Source organism: Lampris incognitus, chromosome 6 (genome assembly GCF_029633865.1).
Source record: "Lampris incognitus isolate fLamInc1 chromosome 6, fLamInc1.hap2, whole genome shotgun sequence".
Taxonomy (NCBI): domain Eukaryota; kingdom Metazoa; phylum Chordata; class Actinopteri; order Lampriformes; family Lampridae; genus Lampris; species Lampris incognitus.
Window position 1 is genome coordinate 58,739,067 of NC_079216.1, and position 12,176 is coordinate 58,751,242.

At 41.6% G+C, this 12,176-nt stretch overlaps 1 protein-coding gene across 6 annotated transcripts; it reads left to right on the plus strand.

Moving 5' to 3' along the window:
• The first annotated feature begins 545 nt into the window (after positions 1–545).
• Positions 546–11,675, plus strand: clpxb (caseinolytic mitochondrial matrix peptidase chaperone subunit Xb). Of its 6 annotated transcripts, none has more exons than XM_056281524.1 (15): positions 546–788; positions 1,596–1,669; positions 2,376–2,536; positions 2,657–2,771; positions 3,095–3,249; positions 3,371–3,530; positions 4,675–4,716; positions 5,371–5,547; positions 5,724–5,888; positions 8,773–8,861; positions 9,139–9,303; positions 9,412–9,711; positions 9,935–10,027; positions 10,165–10,271; positions 10,385–11,675. In XM_056281524.1, exons 1-15 carry the CDS (start codon positions 751–753, stop codon positions 10,473–10,475), a joined length of 1,932 nt encoding a protein of 643 aa, XP_056137499.1. In that variant the 5' UTR covers positions 546–750; the 3' UTR covers positions 10,476–11,675. The 6 variants fall into 6 exon arrangements, with proteins under 6 accessions (XP_056137499.1, XP_056137501.1, XP_056137503.1 ...); XM_056281526.1 differs by having other exon boundaries at positions 546–784; XM_056281528.1 differs by having other exon boundaries at positions 546–780.
• The last annotated feature ends 501 nt before the right edge of the window (positions 11,676–12,176 follow it).

Genomic DNA, 12,176 nt, shown 5'->3' on the forward strand with positions numbered 1-12,176 from the left:
TCTTAGCAAAATGTTGTATTCACAAAAGTAAATTCTACAACAGAAAACCTTTATTTGAAAATGTTATAAATGAAATGCAACAATACATAAGAACCATTCAGCACTCTGCAAACCCCAAACCCATAAATATTCTGGATATCTGTAAATTATAATTGTCTGAATTGCTGAACCTTTTTTCATTGTACTGTTTATTTCCCCTTTAACCCTTAGCATATGTGTCTACCGATGTTAGTACTGTTCATTCTTGCAATAAATAACGATAACAGATAATTGATTGATTGGCTTGTCATGCAATTCGGATATGGTTGTTAATTGGCTAGGCAGGGAGTTGTTATTTTTTAGGGAGAAATAGTTTCCTTAATGCAAACTATCGCTGTTTGGTGCTTCATTTTGCATTACAGCGTTATGCCTTCCATTACCAAATTGTATGACTTAATTTTACTTGTAGCCTTAAAAGTATTTCCGTCTGATTTTTTGAATGCGCCACAAAATGACGAGAAAAAAAACAACCGGAAATACACCAAAATACTAGGATCCGTTGAACGCACCGCAAGTCCTCACAGCGCGTCCTTATCCTTATGGGGGGGCTGCGAACTAGTTAGATCTTAAATATCTGGATAGGTATCTAATAATAGGTCTCTCCACATTTACACCCTTCCATACTGGTCCGAATTGCCGAGACAAACTTTGCAATCGCCATGTTTTAGGCAGTGGTACAAGCAAGAGCCCGAGGCGGCCCAGTGGCTGTGGATGTGTTTGGAAAGCGCTCAGTGCGCCTCTGTACGTAAGTACGTAATAGGGCCGGAGCATGGGGCCAGAGGCGAAGGCTAACATAACTAGCCAGCTAGTTTAGCCGACCTATTTCATAGCAGTTAACGTTACATCACTTGGGTCTACCCACCTATGTAACAGCAACAGAGGGGCTAGTGGCGGCTAATTCGGCTAATTCACCTAAATAAGCGCATACTGCGTCGTGACATTGGTATGACACGGCGGGGCAGTTAACTAGACCAAGTTAACGGCAGTGAATGGTATAGTGACTTAGCGAATTTGTTGTTTGGAAGGCGCTGTCAAGACGTGTTTGGTTTCACTGGGCCCCGTAAGTAATGCTAGCTTGTTCCGTGTAGCCGTGTATTGTGAAATTAGTCGAGCCTCTGGCTAGCCCGCTTAGCATAGCTTACAGCGTAACCGCTGTCTTGCCTTGCTCGGCAGAGAGCAGGTAGCCGAGCGGCTACCAGCAGCTTAGCAACTCCGCGTTCTGACGGGGCTGTTTGTCGTGTTCACCCCGCCTTATGTCGGATGTTAGCGGAGTCAACATCAACCTTGTCCTTGCTTACTTAACTAGCCTGTTTAATATGCTGAGTGTTAGACATGGCGTTAAACAGTAGCGGATCCTGGTGACAAGTACGTCTGTTGATTTATTAAAGTTAATTTGCTTGCAAAAAAAAGGAAAAAAAAGTGTTTATCCAGCCTAGCGCACGCCTCCCGTGGCCATGTTTTGCCCAGCTAGCCGCTAGCAAGTTAGACTCGCCAATATGAATTCTTGACATTCCGTCACTAGTTTATTTTTGTGTGTGTTTGTGTTACTTTTTCAGGTTGTTGAGTTTTGGCGTTATGTCCTGCCCGTGTACTTCGGCTTTGAGATTAATTTTGAATTCTACTCAACGAGGTAAAAAAAAAAATCACTTGCCAGCTGGCAACAACTACATGACATGGTGATACGTTAAGCCAGATAGCTAAGCTAGGTCTCCGATTGTTATGACATTCCCACTATCATCATGACAAGTCCACAGCTGATTGCAAATTCACAAGTCTCAGACGTTATTTAAGTTACGTCAGGCTTTCCACAGAGCGAGGGACACATAAAAGTTATCGATAACTGCTAAGGTGAAACCTCTCTCGGTGCATAATTGATCATTTCAATACTTGCGTCTCAAATTTAATGCGACAGTGCACTGGAAACGTTGTAACCTACAGCAATATGACATCATTTCAAGGCCAACTGCTTGTCTTCTAGCTATTAGCCGGGAAAGTGCTTCTGGGAAATGTTCATTTCACATCCTGAACAGCAGATTCCTGCTGACTTCTAACTCTGTCACACAGTTGTGTTTTACCCTTTACTTTTAATTTGCCCAACCATTTTCTTGTTGAATTCTGTGAAGTTGATAACCTGTTTTGTCGGCTAAATGTTGCAAATGCAATTTGGCTTTAATTGCTAGTTGAATTGAAAAACTTAATTATGAAACCTCTGTCTGGTTAGTGCTTTGTCGGGATATTTTTGTGTTTGAGAGGTAGAAAATAAAAACTTTTGAATAAGAATTGTAGTATCATGTCCATATAAAGATTTCCCTGAAGAAATACTGTTCCTCTTGCAGGTTTGTCATGTTCCCGGATTCAGTTGTTTTCTTTGAGTAGACATGGGTCCCGTGAAACTCATCTACCTCCCAGGGTCCGGGTGAGGTCCTTCTCAGAAACAGCTGTCTGCTATTCCTCAAAAGATGGGACAACAAAAGATGGTGGAAACGATGGTGGAAAGGTACTTTTGTAGAGGAGCCAAAGTTATTTGTTGTATGCGAGACCATTTTGGATGCACATAAAATAATAACGGCGAAACGTTGCTAATGTAGTTATTTTTTTACTTTGCACATCAATATAGAAAAGCATCAGTGAGGGGAAGAGGCTGTCTGGCTCTGGAGGATCTGGCAAAGGGGGAAGCCAACTCCGCTGCCCGAAATGTGGAGACCCCTGTACACATGTAGAGACGTTTGTATGTGAGTAGCTCTTTTGAATTTGGACATTCCATTTACGTTTGCGTCAAACAGAATTTAAAAATAATTTTACAGTTGGTTTGAATGCACTGACATGCCGTAGAGAAAGAGTTTGAGGCAAAATATGATCAAATGGGTAAGATAATTGGAAATAGTTAATATCTTTTCTGTCATTTAGATTTTTCCTGACACTTTGAATCTGGGAGCCAAGCAGTTTGAACAAATGCTGAAATTGTGTATTTACTTTTTTGACCAGGGTCTGTTTCAGCTGTTTTCTTTCCAAAGCTGACTTTGAACACCCAGTTTGTTTTTTTGCTTTTTCGTAGCATCAACACGATTCGTCAAATGTGAGAAATGCCATCATTTTTTTGTGGTTCTCTCTGAAACTGACTCTAAGAAAGGGTTAAACAAAGAGCCGGAATCGGCTGCTGAGGCTGTGAAACTGGCATTTGCACAGAAGCCTCCCCCTCCTCCTAAGAAGGTAAGACGGCTAAACACGAAACCACCATGCAACAAACAAACATAGACTTACATACCATGAAACTTGCTGTCACTTTTGTCAAAAATGACTTTTATTATGTATGAACTGACATTTATTTCAGATTTATGCATACCTTGACAAATATGTTGTTGGCCAGTCATATGCAAAGAAGGTGTTAGCAGTTGCTGTGTACAATCATTACAAACGCATCTACAACAACATCCCTGCTGGGAGTAGACAGCAGGTGGAGGTGGAGAAACAAGCTTCGCTAACACCACGAGGTCAGTATTACTGTGGCTTAAATTCCTAGGTTGGATTTCTACAGTCTCTGGCATGAATTTGCAGTCTACAATACACACTCACCTTAAGAGAAAAAAAGTTTGGTTGGCATGGGGTTTCAATATATGTCCCTATACCATGGTTGCATATCTTGTAACGGTTTGTAGAATATTTCTTCACACTTTTGGATTTGGCCTTTCAGAGAAAGATTTTGTTTGGGAGTTACCACTCAAAATAAAAAAAAATCCTCAACCATGTCCCATTGAGGTCAAACAAAATCTATAGCTGTAAAATACTACATAAATCAGTGAGATAGATGTGAGTTAATCAATTTCATGCCTGTTTTACCAGATATTAATGTAGCCCTGATTTTTTTTTAAAAAGAAAAGAAGAAACGATCCTTAAATAACAAAAGCATAATTATATTATGACCATTGCCTTTTTTAGTTTGCAAATGTCTACAATTTTGGACAATAAACCCCAACCTCATTAATGATTTTACAAGGTTAAACCCCTCCCAGACGGTAAACTAAAAGGTGTTTAAAATACAAACTAAACTACGACATCATCCATATGACAGTATTTGCATTGTTTTAATATAACTCAAACGAACTAGTTTAGTGTGTATATCATCATGTTGTGAAATGTCAGTGAAAACAATTATAAATGTTGTTTTTACCTTCCAAGTAAGAATAATGTATGCAATAACATTGAGGTATTTTTTTTATTTTTAACCATTATGTCATCGTATTGGTAATATACTAAATATTGCTTGTTACAATTGACAGCTATTGTGATCGGTGTTTGTTATACAACCTGCGTTAACGGTTTTGTACTCACCCATGATAAAGCAAAAGTGTTCTCGAGATTGTTAATGTTTGTTAAATCAAAACAACAAAATAGTGGAGTTTATAGATGAAGGCCCTAGATTCCCAATGGTATAGATTATGGTGTCAAGAGCCAACTTTTATAAAAATATGCACCAACAATTAATGCGAGTCAGTCTAACCAAACTCAAAGCATAACCTGTCTGCATGATTTGGCATTTGTTCAGTGACTATCAACAGTTTTTCAGGATGGCGTTGTTAATGTAAAGGTAATGACAGTGTGGATTTTTTTTTAAGAACTTTCATCCCTTCCATATAGAACTAGAGATGAGAAGACGGGAGGATGAGTACAGATTCACAAGTAAGTGACTGGTCCTCCTTACTCTTGTCTTGATATCGTTGGCTTTTTGAAAGTCATGGCATAAGTGTTTTATGTGAAAATGTAATGTCAACAGTTGCACAAATGCCAAAATTTACAGACTGGTTAGGCTCTTTGCTTGTTTATAAATTGCTGCCTCAGGTAAAATCACACATCGAAAAGATCATCGCTGCTTTAATTCTACCCCTTTCAAGGGAACTGCTTGACACCAAATTCAAACATTAACAATGATTGAGTTGAAAAGCCTTGAGTTACATTTGAGTCAGCTGATCACCCTTTTACCATGAACTATAGCAAACATACAGCAGGTCCTACCTGTTATTCATTTATTGACCAAACAATAAGATCGCCTAGTGACCTAGATTCACTTATCTGCACTTTTTCTATTTCAGTCCAGACCTCTTCACTTAGTAACTCCACACTGGTGCTGAGCAGGGCACATGTATTTTTAGACTGTACTTAGAAGTATTGCTACCCGCGATTTGGGAAATTATTTTGCTGTTTAAATTCTGCTACAGCTTAGCGTATCTTATGCAAAAAACAAATCGGCTTGACCCTTACGCCTATCAGTGTTTTCATAATCAGTTTCTCTATGTAATCAACCATAAAGATAAACCTATGACTTTGTCATTGCAGAGCTGCTGCAAATTGCAGGGATCAGTCCTCATGGCAATGCATTGGGAGCTTCCATGCAACAGCAGGCTAGCCCACAGACACCCCAGGAGAGGAGGGGGGGTGATGTTCTTGACTCCACCCACGCAGATATCAAACTGGAAAAGAGCAACATTGTACTTCTGGGCCCGACTGGATCAGGTTAGTGTTATATAAAAATTATTCCATACTCAACTATTCCATAGTGCCACTTGCTGGTTTGTGAGAATTGAAATCTAAAGTTCTACTTAAAGTGAATGTTTAACTGTTTAATTAACCAAACTCAAATAATTAAGATGTTTTATGTCTTTTATATTGTTTTCTTTTCTCTTTTATAGGAAAGACATTATTGGCGCAGACACTGGCCAAATGTCTTGATGTTCCCTTTGCCATTTGTGACTGCACCACATTAACTCAAGCTGGATATGTGGGAGAAGACATTGAGTCTGTTATTGCCAAACTGCTGCAAGATGCCAACTATTCAGTGGAGAAAGCACAGCAAGGTGGGTGGCAAGGAAAAAAAATCATGTTCAGATCATGCAGTATTTTTTATTAACTTAATTTTATCAGAGCCAGATAACAACTAATAAATGTCTGAGGTCAAAGGAGAACAGAAGAGACAGGAAGTCAAACCCAAGCAACTGACTTCCTGTCTCTTCTGTCCTCCTTTGGCCTCAGACAGGTCCCCACCCCACCCACACACAAAGCGGGCAATACTCTTGATCTGAACTTGACACGGAACTGCTCCGCAGCAAATCTGACTGTCACCCCCCTACATGTGTCAATTCATGGCCTCCTTACTGGAACATCCTCACTTTCCTCCACAAAGGGTCTCCTTCTGCCGAAACTTGCGGTCTCTTACACCGACCCAGCTCTTCAATGAGGTCTTCGCTTCTGTGCCTCCTCATAACGAATTCTCTTCGCTTCCTGTCAACAAGGCTACAGACACACTCTGTTCCTCACTAGCCTCCTCTCTTAACAATCTCTGCCCTCTAGCATCCAAACCTGCTCATAATGCCCCCCCTCTAGTCCATGGCTCACTGAGGTCATCAAGGAGCAAAGGTAAGGGCTCAGAGTGGCAGACGGAAAATGGCATAAAGCCAGAGTCCACTGACCTCAGTGACTATCAGCGTCTCCTACTGTCATTCTCCTCCAGCTTAAAAACTAAGACCACTTACTATCGGAACAAGATCTGTAGCACCACTGATGCTCGAAAAATGTTTTTTTGCTTTTAACTCACTCCCCAATCCACCTCCTCCTCCTCCTCTTCCTCCGACCTCCACTCTGTGCACTTCTGACATGTTCACCTCATACATTACTGATAAGGCTTCTGCCATCAGTAACCAGTTATCTGAGCCTGAACAACTCCATCTTCCGCTGTCAGCTAACAGTGCCTCACTCACCTCATTCTTCTCCTGACCGCGGAAGAAGTCTCCAAGCTTCTGCTGGACTGTTGTCCTACTATCTGTCTGCTGGATCCGATACCATCCAACCTCCTACAGACCATTTCCCCCGCAGTCACACACATCATCAACTCCTCGCTTACAATGGGTGTGTTCCCCACTGCATTTAAGCAAGCTTGGGTCACCCCACTGCTCAAAAAACCTGCACTCAACCCAGCCCAGGTTGAAAACTACAGACCGGTTTCACTCCTACCTTTTCTTTCAAAAATACTTGAGCGCATGGTCTTTAACCAAGTCGCTGAATTCCTCTCTGAGAACAATCTGTATGATCTGAATCAGTCTGGCTTTAAGTGGGGTCACTCTACCAAGACTGCACTTCTGTCAGTAATAGAATCACTGCATTTGGCTAGAGCTGCTGGTCAGTCCTCAGCTTTATTGCTGCTAGATCTGTCAGCTGTCTTTGACATGGTTAACCACCAAATCCTCCTCGCCACACTCACTGAGCTTGGTATCTCAGGATCTGCCCTCCGCTGGTTCAAGTCCTACCTCTCAGGGAGATCTTTTAGAGTGTCTTGGAGGGGAGGAGTGTCCAGACCGCATGGCTTATCCACAGGGGTACCTCAAGGGTCAGTGCTCAGTCCTCTCCTCTTCTCAGTATACACCACCTCACTTGGTGTAATCATCCGCTTCCATGGTTTCTCATATCATTGCTATGCTGATGATACCCAGCTCTTCCTATCATTCCCGCCAGATGACCTCACAATCTCGGCACGGATATCGTCATGCCTTGCTGATATCTCTGCATGGATGAAAGAACGCCACCTTCAGTTTAACCTGTCCAAGACTGAGCTCCTTGTCATCCCAGCCAGTCCATCCTTACACAACAGATCAATATCCAGCTCGGATCAACCCAGCTGATGCCCACAATGTCTGCCCGAAACCTGGGTGTCATGATTGATGACCAACTAACCTTTAAGGTTCACGTGGCCTCGATTGCTTGGTCGTGCCAATTTGCCCTGTACAACATCAGGAAAATTAGACCCTATCTGTCTGAGCATGCAACACAACTCCTGGTGCAGGCTCTTGTTATATCACGCATTGACTACTGCAACTCCTTACTGGCAGGTCTCCTGCATGCACTTCCAAACCTCTGCAGATCACCCAGAACATAGCGGCCTGTCTGGTCTTCAACCAACCTAAAACAGCACATGTCACTCCCCTGTTCATATCCCTCCACTGGCTCCCAGTTTTCTGCCCGCATCAAATTCAAAACCTTAATGCTCACTTACAAAACGGCAACAAAAATGGCTCTGGCCTACCTGAACCCCCTCATTCAGGTCTACACTCAGTTCCGCTCACTACGCTCTGCCAATGAAAGATGCCTGGCATTTCCGCCACAACAGGGCCCTAAGTCACTAGCTAGACTCTTCTCTTCTGTAGTTCCCCGATGGTGGAACGAGTTACCAAACTCCATTCAATCTGCTGACTCCCTCTCCATCTTTAAGAAGAAGCTAAAGACCCAGCTCTTTCACGAATACCTCCACACCTGATGGTATTAAAAAAAAAAAAAAAGAAAAAGAAAAATCGCTTCTATGTACCTTTGCCTTTGTGCACTGCCTGTTGACACCTATGTTCTATCGGACTTGAACCTAGTTTTTTTTTTTTTTTGGACACTCGTGTTGTCGCCTCCTGACTAGATCCTTGCTTGTGTTGTATTAACGCTCAGATGTATGTTGCTTTGGATAAAAGTGAATGAAATGAAATTGTAATTGTAGGATGAGATTGCTTTTTTTTTTCAAATGACTAAATGTACAAATGGATATCCAATGGGGACTGGTTGCCGTTAACATTGACCAGAATCAAGCCACCTTTTCTTCATCATTTTCTATTCTCATCATATTTGTAGACATTTCTTTTCACTAAAGCTTTTAATTAGATTTTGAATACCATTGCATTCTGACTGATCTGTACATTCTTCGTACAGGTATAGTGTTTCTGGATGAGGTAGACAAGATCGGCAGTGTCCCTGGAATCCATCAGCTGAGAGATGTCGGAGGAGAAGGAGTCCAGCAGGTCAGTATTCAACTTATGTCACTAAGAAAACATCTCTCCTGGACTTGGTTTGTACACATCTGGCTTTTGTTGAAGTTAATCAGCCCAGTGGATTTCACCAGCATTCTGACCCTTAAAAACACAACAAAGGCTTTGTTTATTTCATTGTAGTGCTTTGTTTTTATTCCCCCTTGCCTTATCAAATAATTGTACTGGACCTAAACTATTGTTGAACTCTCATGTTTCCCTCTCTTCTTTCTTTCTTTTTGTCCCCTCTGTTCCCTGTTTCATTTGTTAGGGATTGCTCAAACTCTTGGAGGGCACAATTGTCAATGTTCCTGAGAAAAACTCCAGAAAGCTGAGAGGGGAAACGGTGCAGGTGGACACAACAAACATCCTTTTTGTTGCGTCCGGTGCCTTCAACGGACTTGACAGAATTATTAGCAGAAGAAAGAATGAAAAGGTGTTTTTTAAATTGAAAAATCATATTGGATTGTTAAGCTGTATGTCGGCACTTGGTGAAACTTTCCGTATTTTCTATTTCCAATCCTAATATTTCATTACTTTGCAGTATTTGGGCTTCGGAACGCCCTCCAACTTGGGGAAAGGGCGCCGTGCGGCAGCTGCAGCAGACTTGGCCAACACCAGCGGTGAGACGGACACAGTGGCAGAGATTGAGGAGAAGGACAGGCTGCTGAGGCATGTGGAGGCCAGGGATCTGATTGAGTTTGGAATGATCCCAGAGTTTGTTGGTCGTCTCCCTGTGGTAGTACCCTTACACAGCTTGGACGAAGACACCCTGGTGCGAATCCTGACTGAGCCACGTAATGCTGTGGTACCCCAGTACCAGGCTCTCTTTAGCATGGACAAAGTAAGGCCACTGCTTTAGTGGATACCACAGTGTTGAAACTCATAAAGTAACACACCAGAATGAATGAAACCAAGGCAGCCTTTGGTTTGGATGTAAAAACATAACACTTTTTCTATTTTAAAACGTAATTTTTTTGTGCCAGGGTTACGGATGGCATCTGTAACTGTCTGCTTAGTTTAATCTCTCAGATAATAGTGGTAATATGTATAAAATTTTGTTGCAGTGTGACCTCAATGTGACTCCAGATGCTTTGAGGGCTATTGCTAGATTGGCTCTTGAGAGAAAAACCGGAGCTCGAGGGCTCAGATCAATCATGGTACGTATGTTTTTGATTTGTAATTTGTGATACTGGGCTATACAAATAAAATTGACTTGACTGTCGCACAACTTAATGTGCTTTTTTTTCTCTCTCCTGTTAACTCACTTGGCAAAATGAATATCTGTCATTGACAGGAAAAACTGCTTCTTGAGCCAATGTTTGAAGTGCCTCACTCTGACATTATGGCTGTTGAGTTGAACAAAGATGTTGTCCAAGGCAAATCAGAGCCACGATACATCAGGTCTGTACTTGGCATATTGCACAATATGGTCATGTCTATTTCATGTCGGAGATCAGATTCCTGAAAGCCTAGAGATCAGGAAACCTGAACTGGTGTTTCTACTTGAATTTCAGAGCGCCGAATAAGGAGTCTGCAGAAGAGGAATATGACTCGGGCATTGAGGAGGAGAACTGGCCTCGACAAGCAGACGCTGCCAACAACTGAGCCACCTGTAACTCATTTCAGCAAGTCCTTACAGCCAGTGCAATCCAACACCCATTAGATTACCTAGAACCTTTTGAATACCAACTCTAAGCAGCACCAGACACCCCAACTACCACACTGTGGAGGAAATACTAAAGGCCTGTGGTTCTCACTAAGGACTGTTTTGATTATCAACAAAGTTATGAGTGTATAACAACCCATTGGTCCCATTTATCTGATATATGGGGATTCTGTAAAGGTATTCAAATTGTGGACCTTATAGAATACTTTCAATCTCTGGGGGATTCTTAACATTTTTATCCATCTAAATATAATGCAGTTTTATTCTACAAAGGATTAGTAGCTAGGAAATTTTGTTCTATTTTGTGGTGATAGGGTTAATGGCAAGGGAAGCAAATGGACATTATTATGGGATCATAATACACTTGAAAACACGGGGCATTTATAAATGCTCAGATGTAGTGTTTTCATGTTACATACCACAAGTGATGCCTTCTGTTATAAGGGCATGATATTCCATGAGCACATCAATATTTTGATGTTTTCCTCTTAACCATTTTAATAATGGTGCTCACGATAAAATCGAGCTGTAAATGTGATGCAACACGGCCTAGGTAGCGTTTGTAAGCAGTTTGTATGACGCGATAAACCTGTAATTGGGATAACGTATCTTAATGATGTAATTTACTGACACCAGCACACTACACAGAGCAGGTAACGGTAATAGTCTTTGAGACAGCCAGACTGGTTATTTTTGTTCAGTGTTTTCTGTTCTAGCCCACCCTCTTTTGGGGAATTTGTGTGTGCATATCCAAAGACCTCTGAATCACATGACCAGAACGACACTTTTTTTTTTTTTAGCCTGCTTGGCCCGTCTGAAATCTCACCTCACCTTTTGTGATGTAATTTTATGTTAGTAAATGGTATTTCAATAGACACGACTGTAATCGAGCATTTACTTCAAACGTATTCGTCGGATGGAACCCGTGCCGCTGTCCTCTAAAATGCTCTATGTGCTATCGGATGAGATGAAACTAGGTTTGTTTACCCCTCACTTTAAGTTCCCTTTGCTTTCAAGTTAAGCTTTTCTTAAAAGTTTTAAGAGGTCGATTTTAGAAGCTGGTGGCTCCACAGTTGTGATTCATACATTTATTGACATGATTGTTCAAATAATATAAATAAAATGTATCTCTGTACAGAATATTTGGTTTCCCTTTTACCTTTGCTCGTGGACTTGTGTGCTTTTGATATACCTCGCGCTCTGGCCTAACACGGTGCAGTCACACTTCACCCCAGTTACGTCACGGCTACAATGGTGAAACTTGTTTCAGTGCAGTGTACACTTGGCTCCAACAAATACACTGCATACAAACAACCATGGAACGGCCGCACACAACAAAGGGATATCACAAAGTTGCATCATGTCATTATGCGTCCCTATATAAGCAGCTAATGACTCTGTTTTCCCAATACCTCAGCGTTTCCCTAATCCCGTCCAACTCCTGAGCTGGCCCTGTTATTGTTGGGGATGGGAAGATGCACTACATACAAAATATAAATGCCAACGTGCAAGGTGCTGTTGCCTTGGAAAAGAAGGAAAAGTTGCATAAATGGTAGCCATGCATTCAATGATCTCATGACTTTGGTTGGATATGTCCTAAAACTGATTTGTCCTCTTTATGCCTTTCCTTTTAAGCCTCT

Excerpts from the sequence above, each read along its gene's own strand:
- clpxb (XM_056281524.1), top strand. The coding sequence starts at position 751 with ATGTGTTTGGAAAGCGCTCAGTGCGCCTCTGTACGTAA. Across the intron at positions 10,028-10,164 it reads GAGGGCTCAGATCAATCATG|GAAAAACTGCTTCTTGAGCC; the intron begins GTACGTATGTTT and ends TGTCATTGACAG. Across the intron at positions 10,272-10,384 it reads TCAGAGCCACGATACATCAG|AGCGCCGAATAAGGAGTCTG; the intron begins GTCTGTACTTGG and ends CTTGAATTTCAG.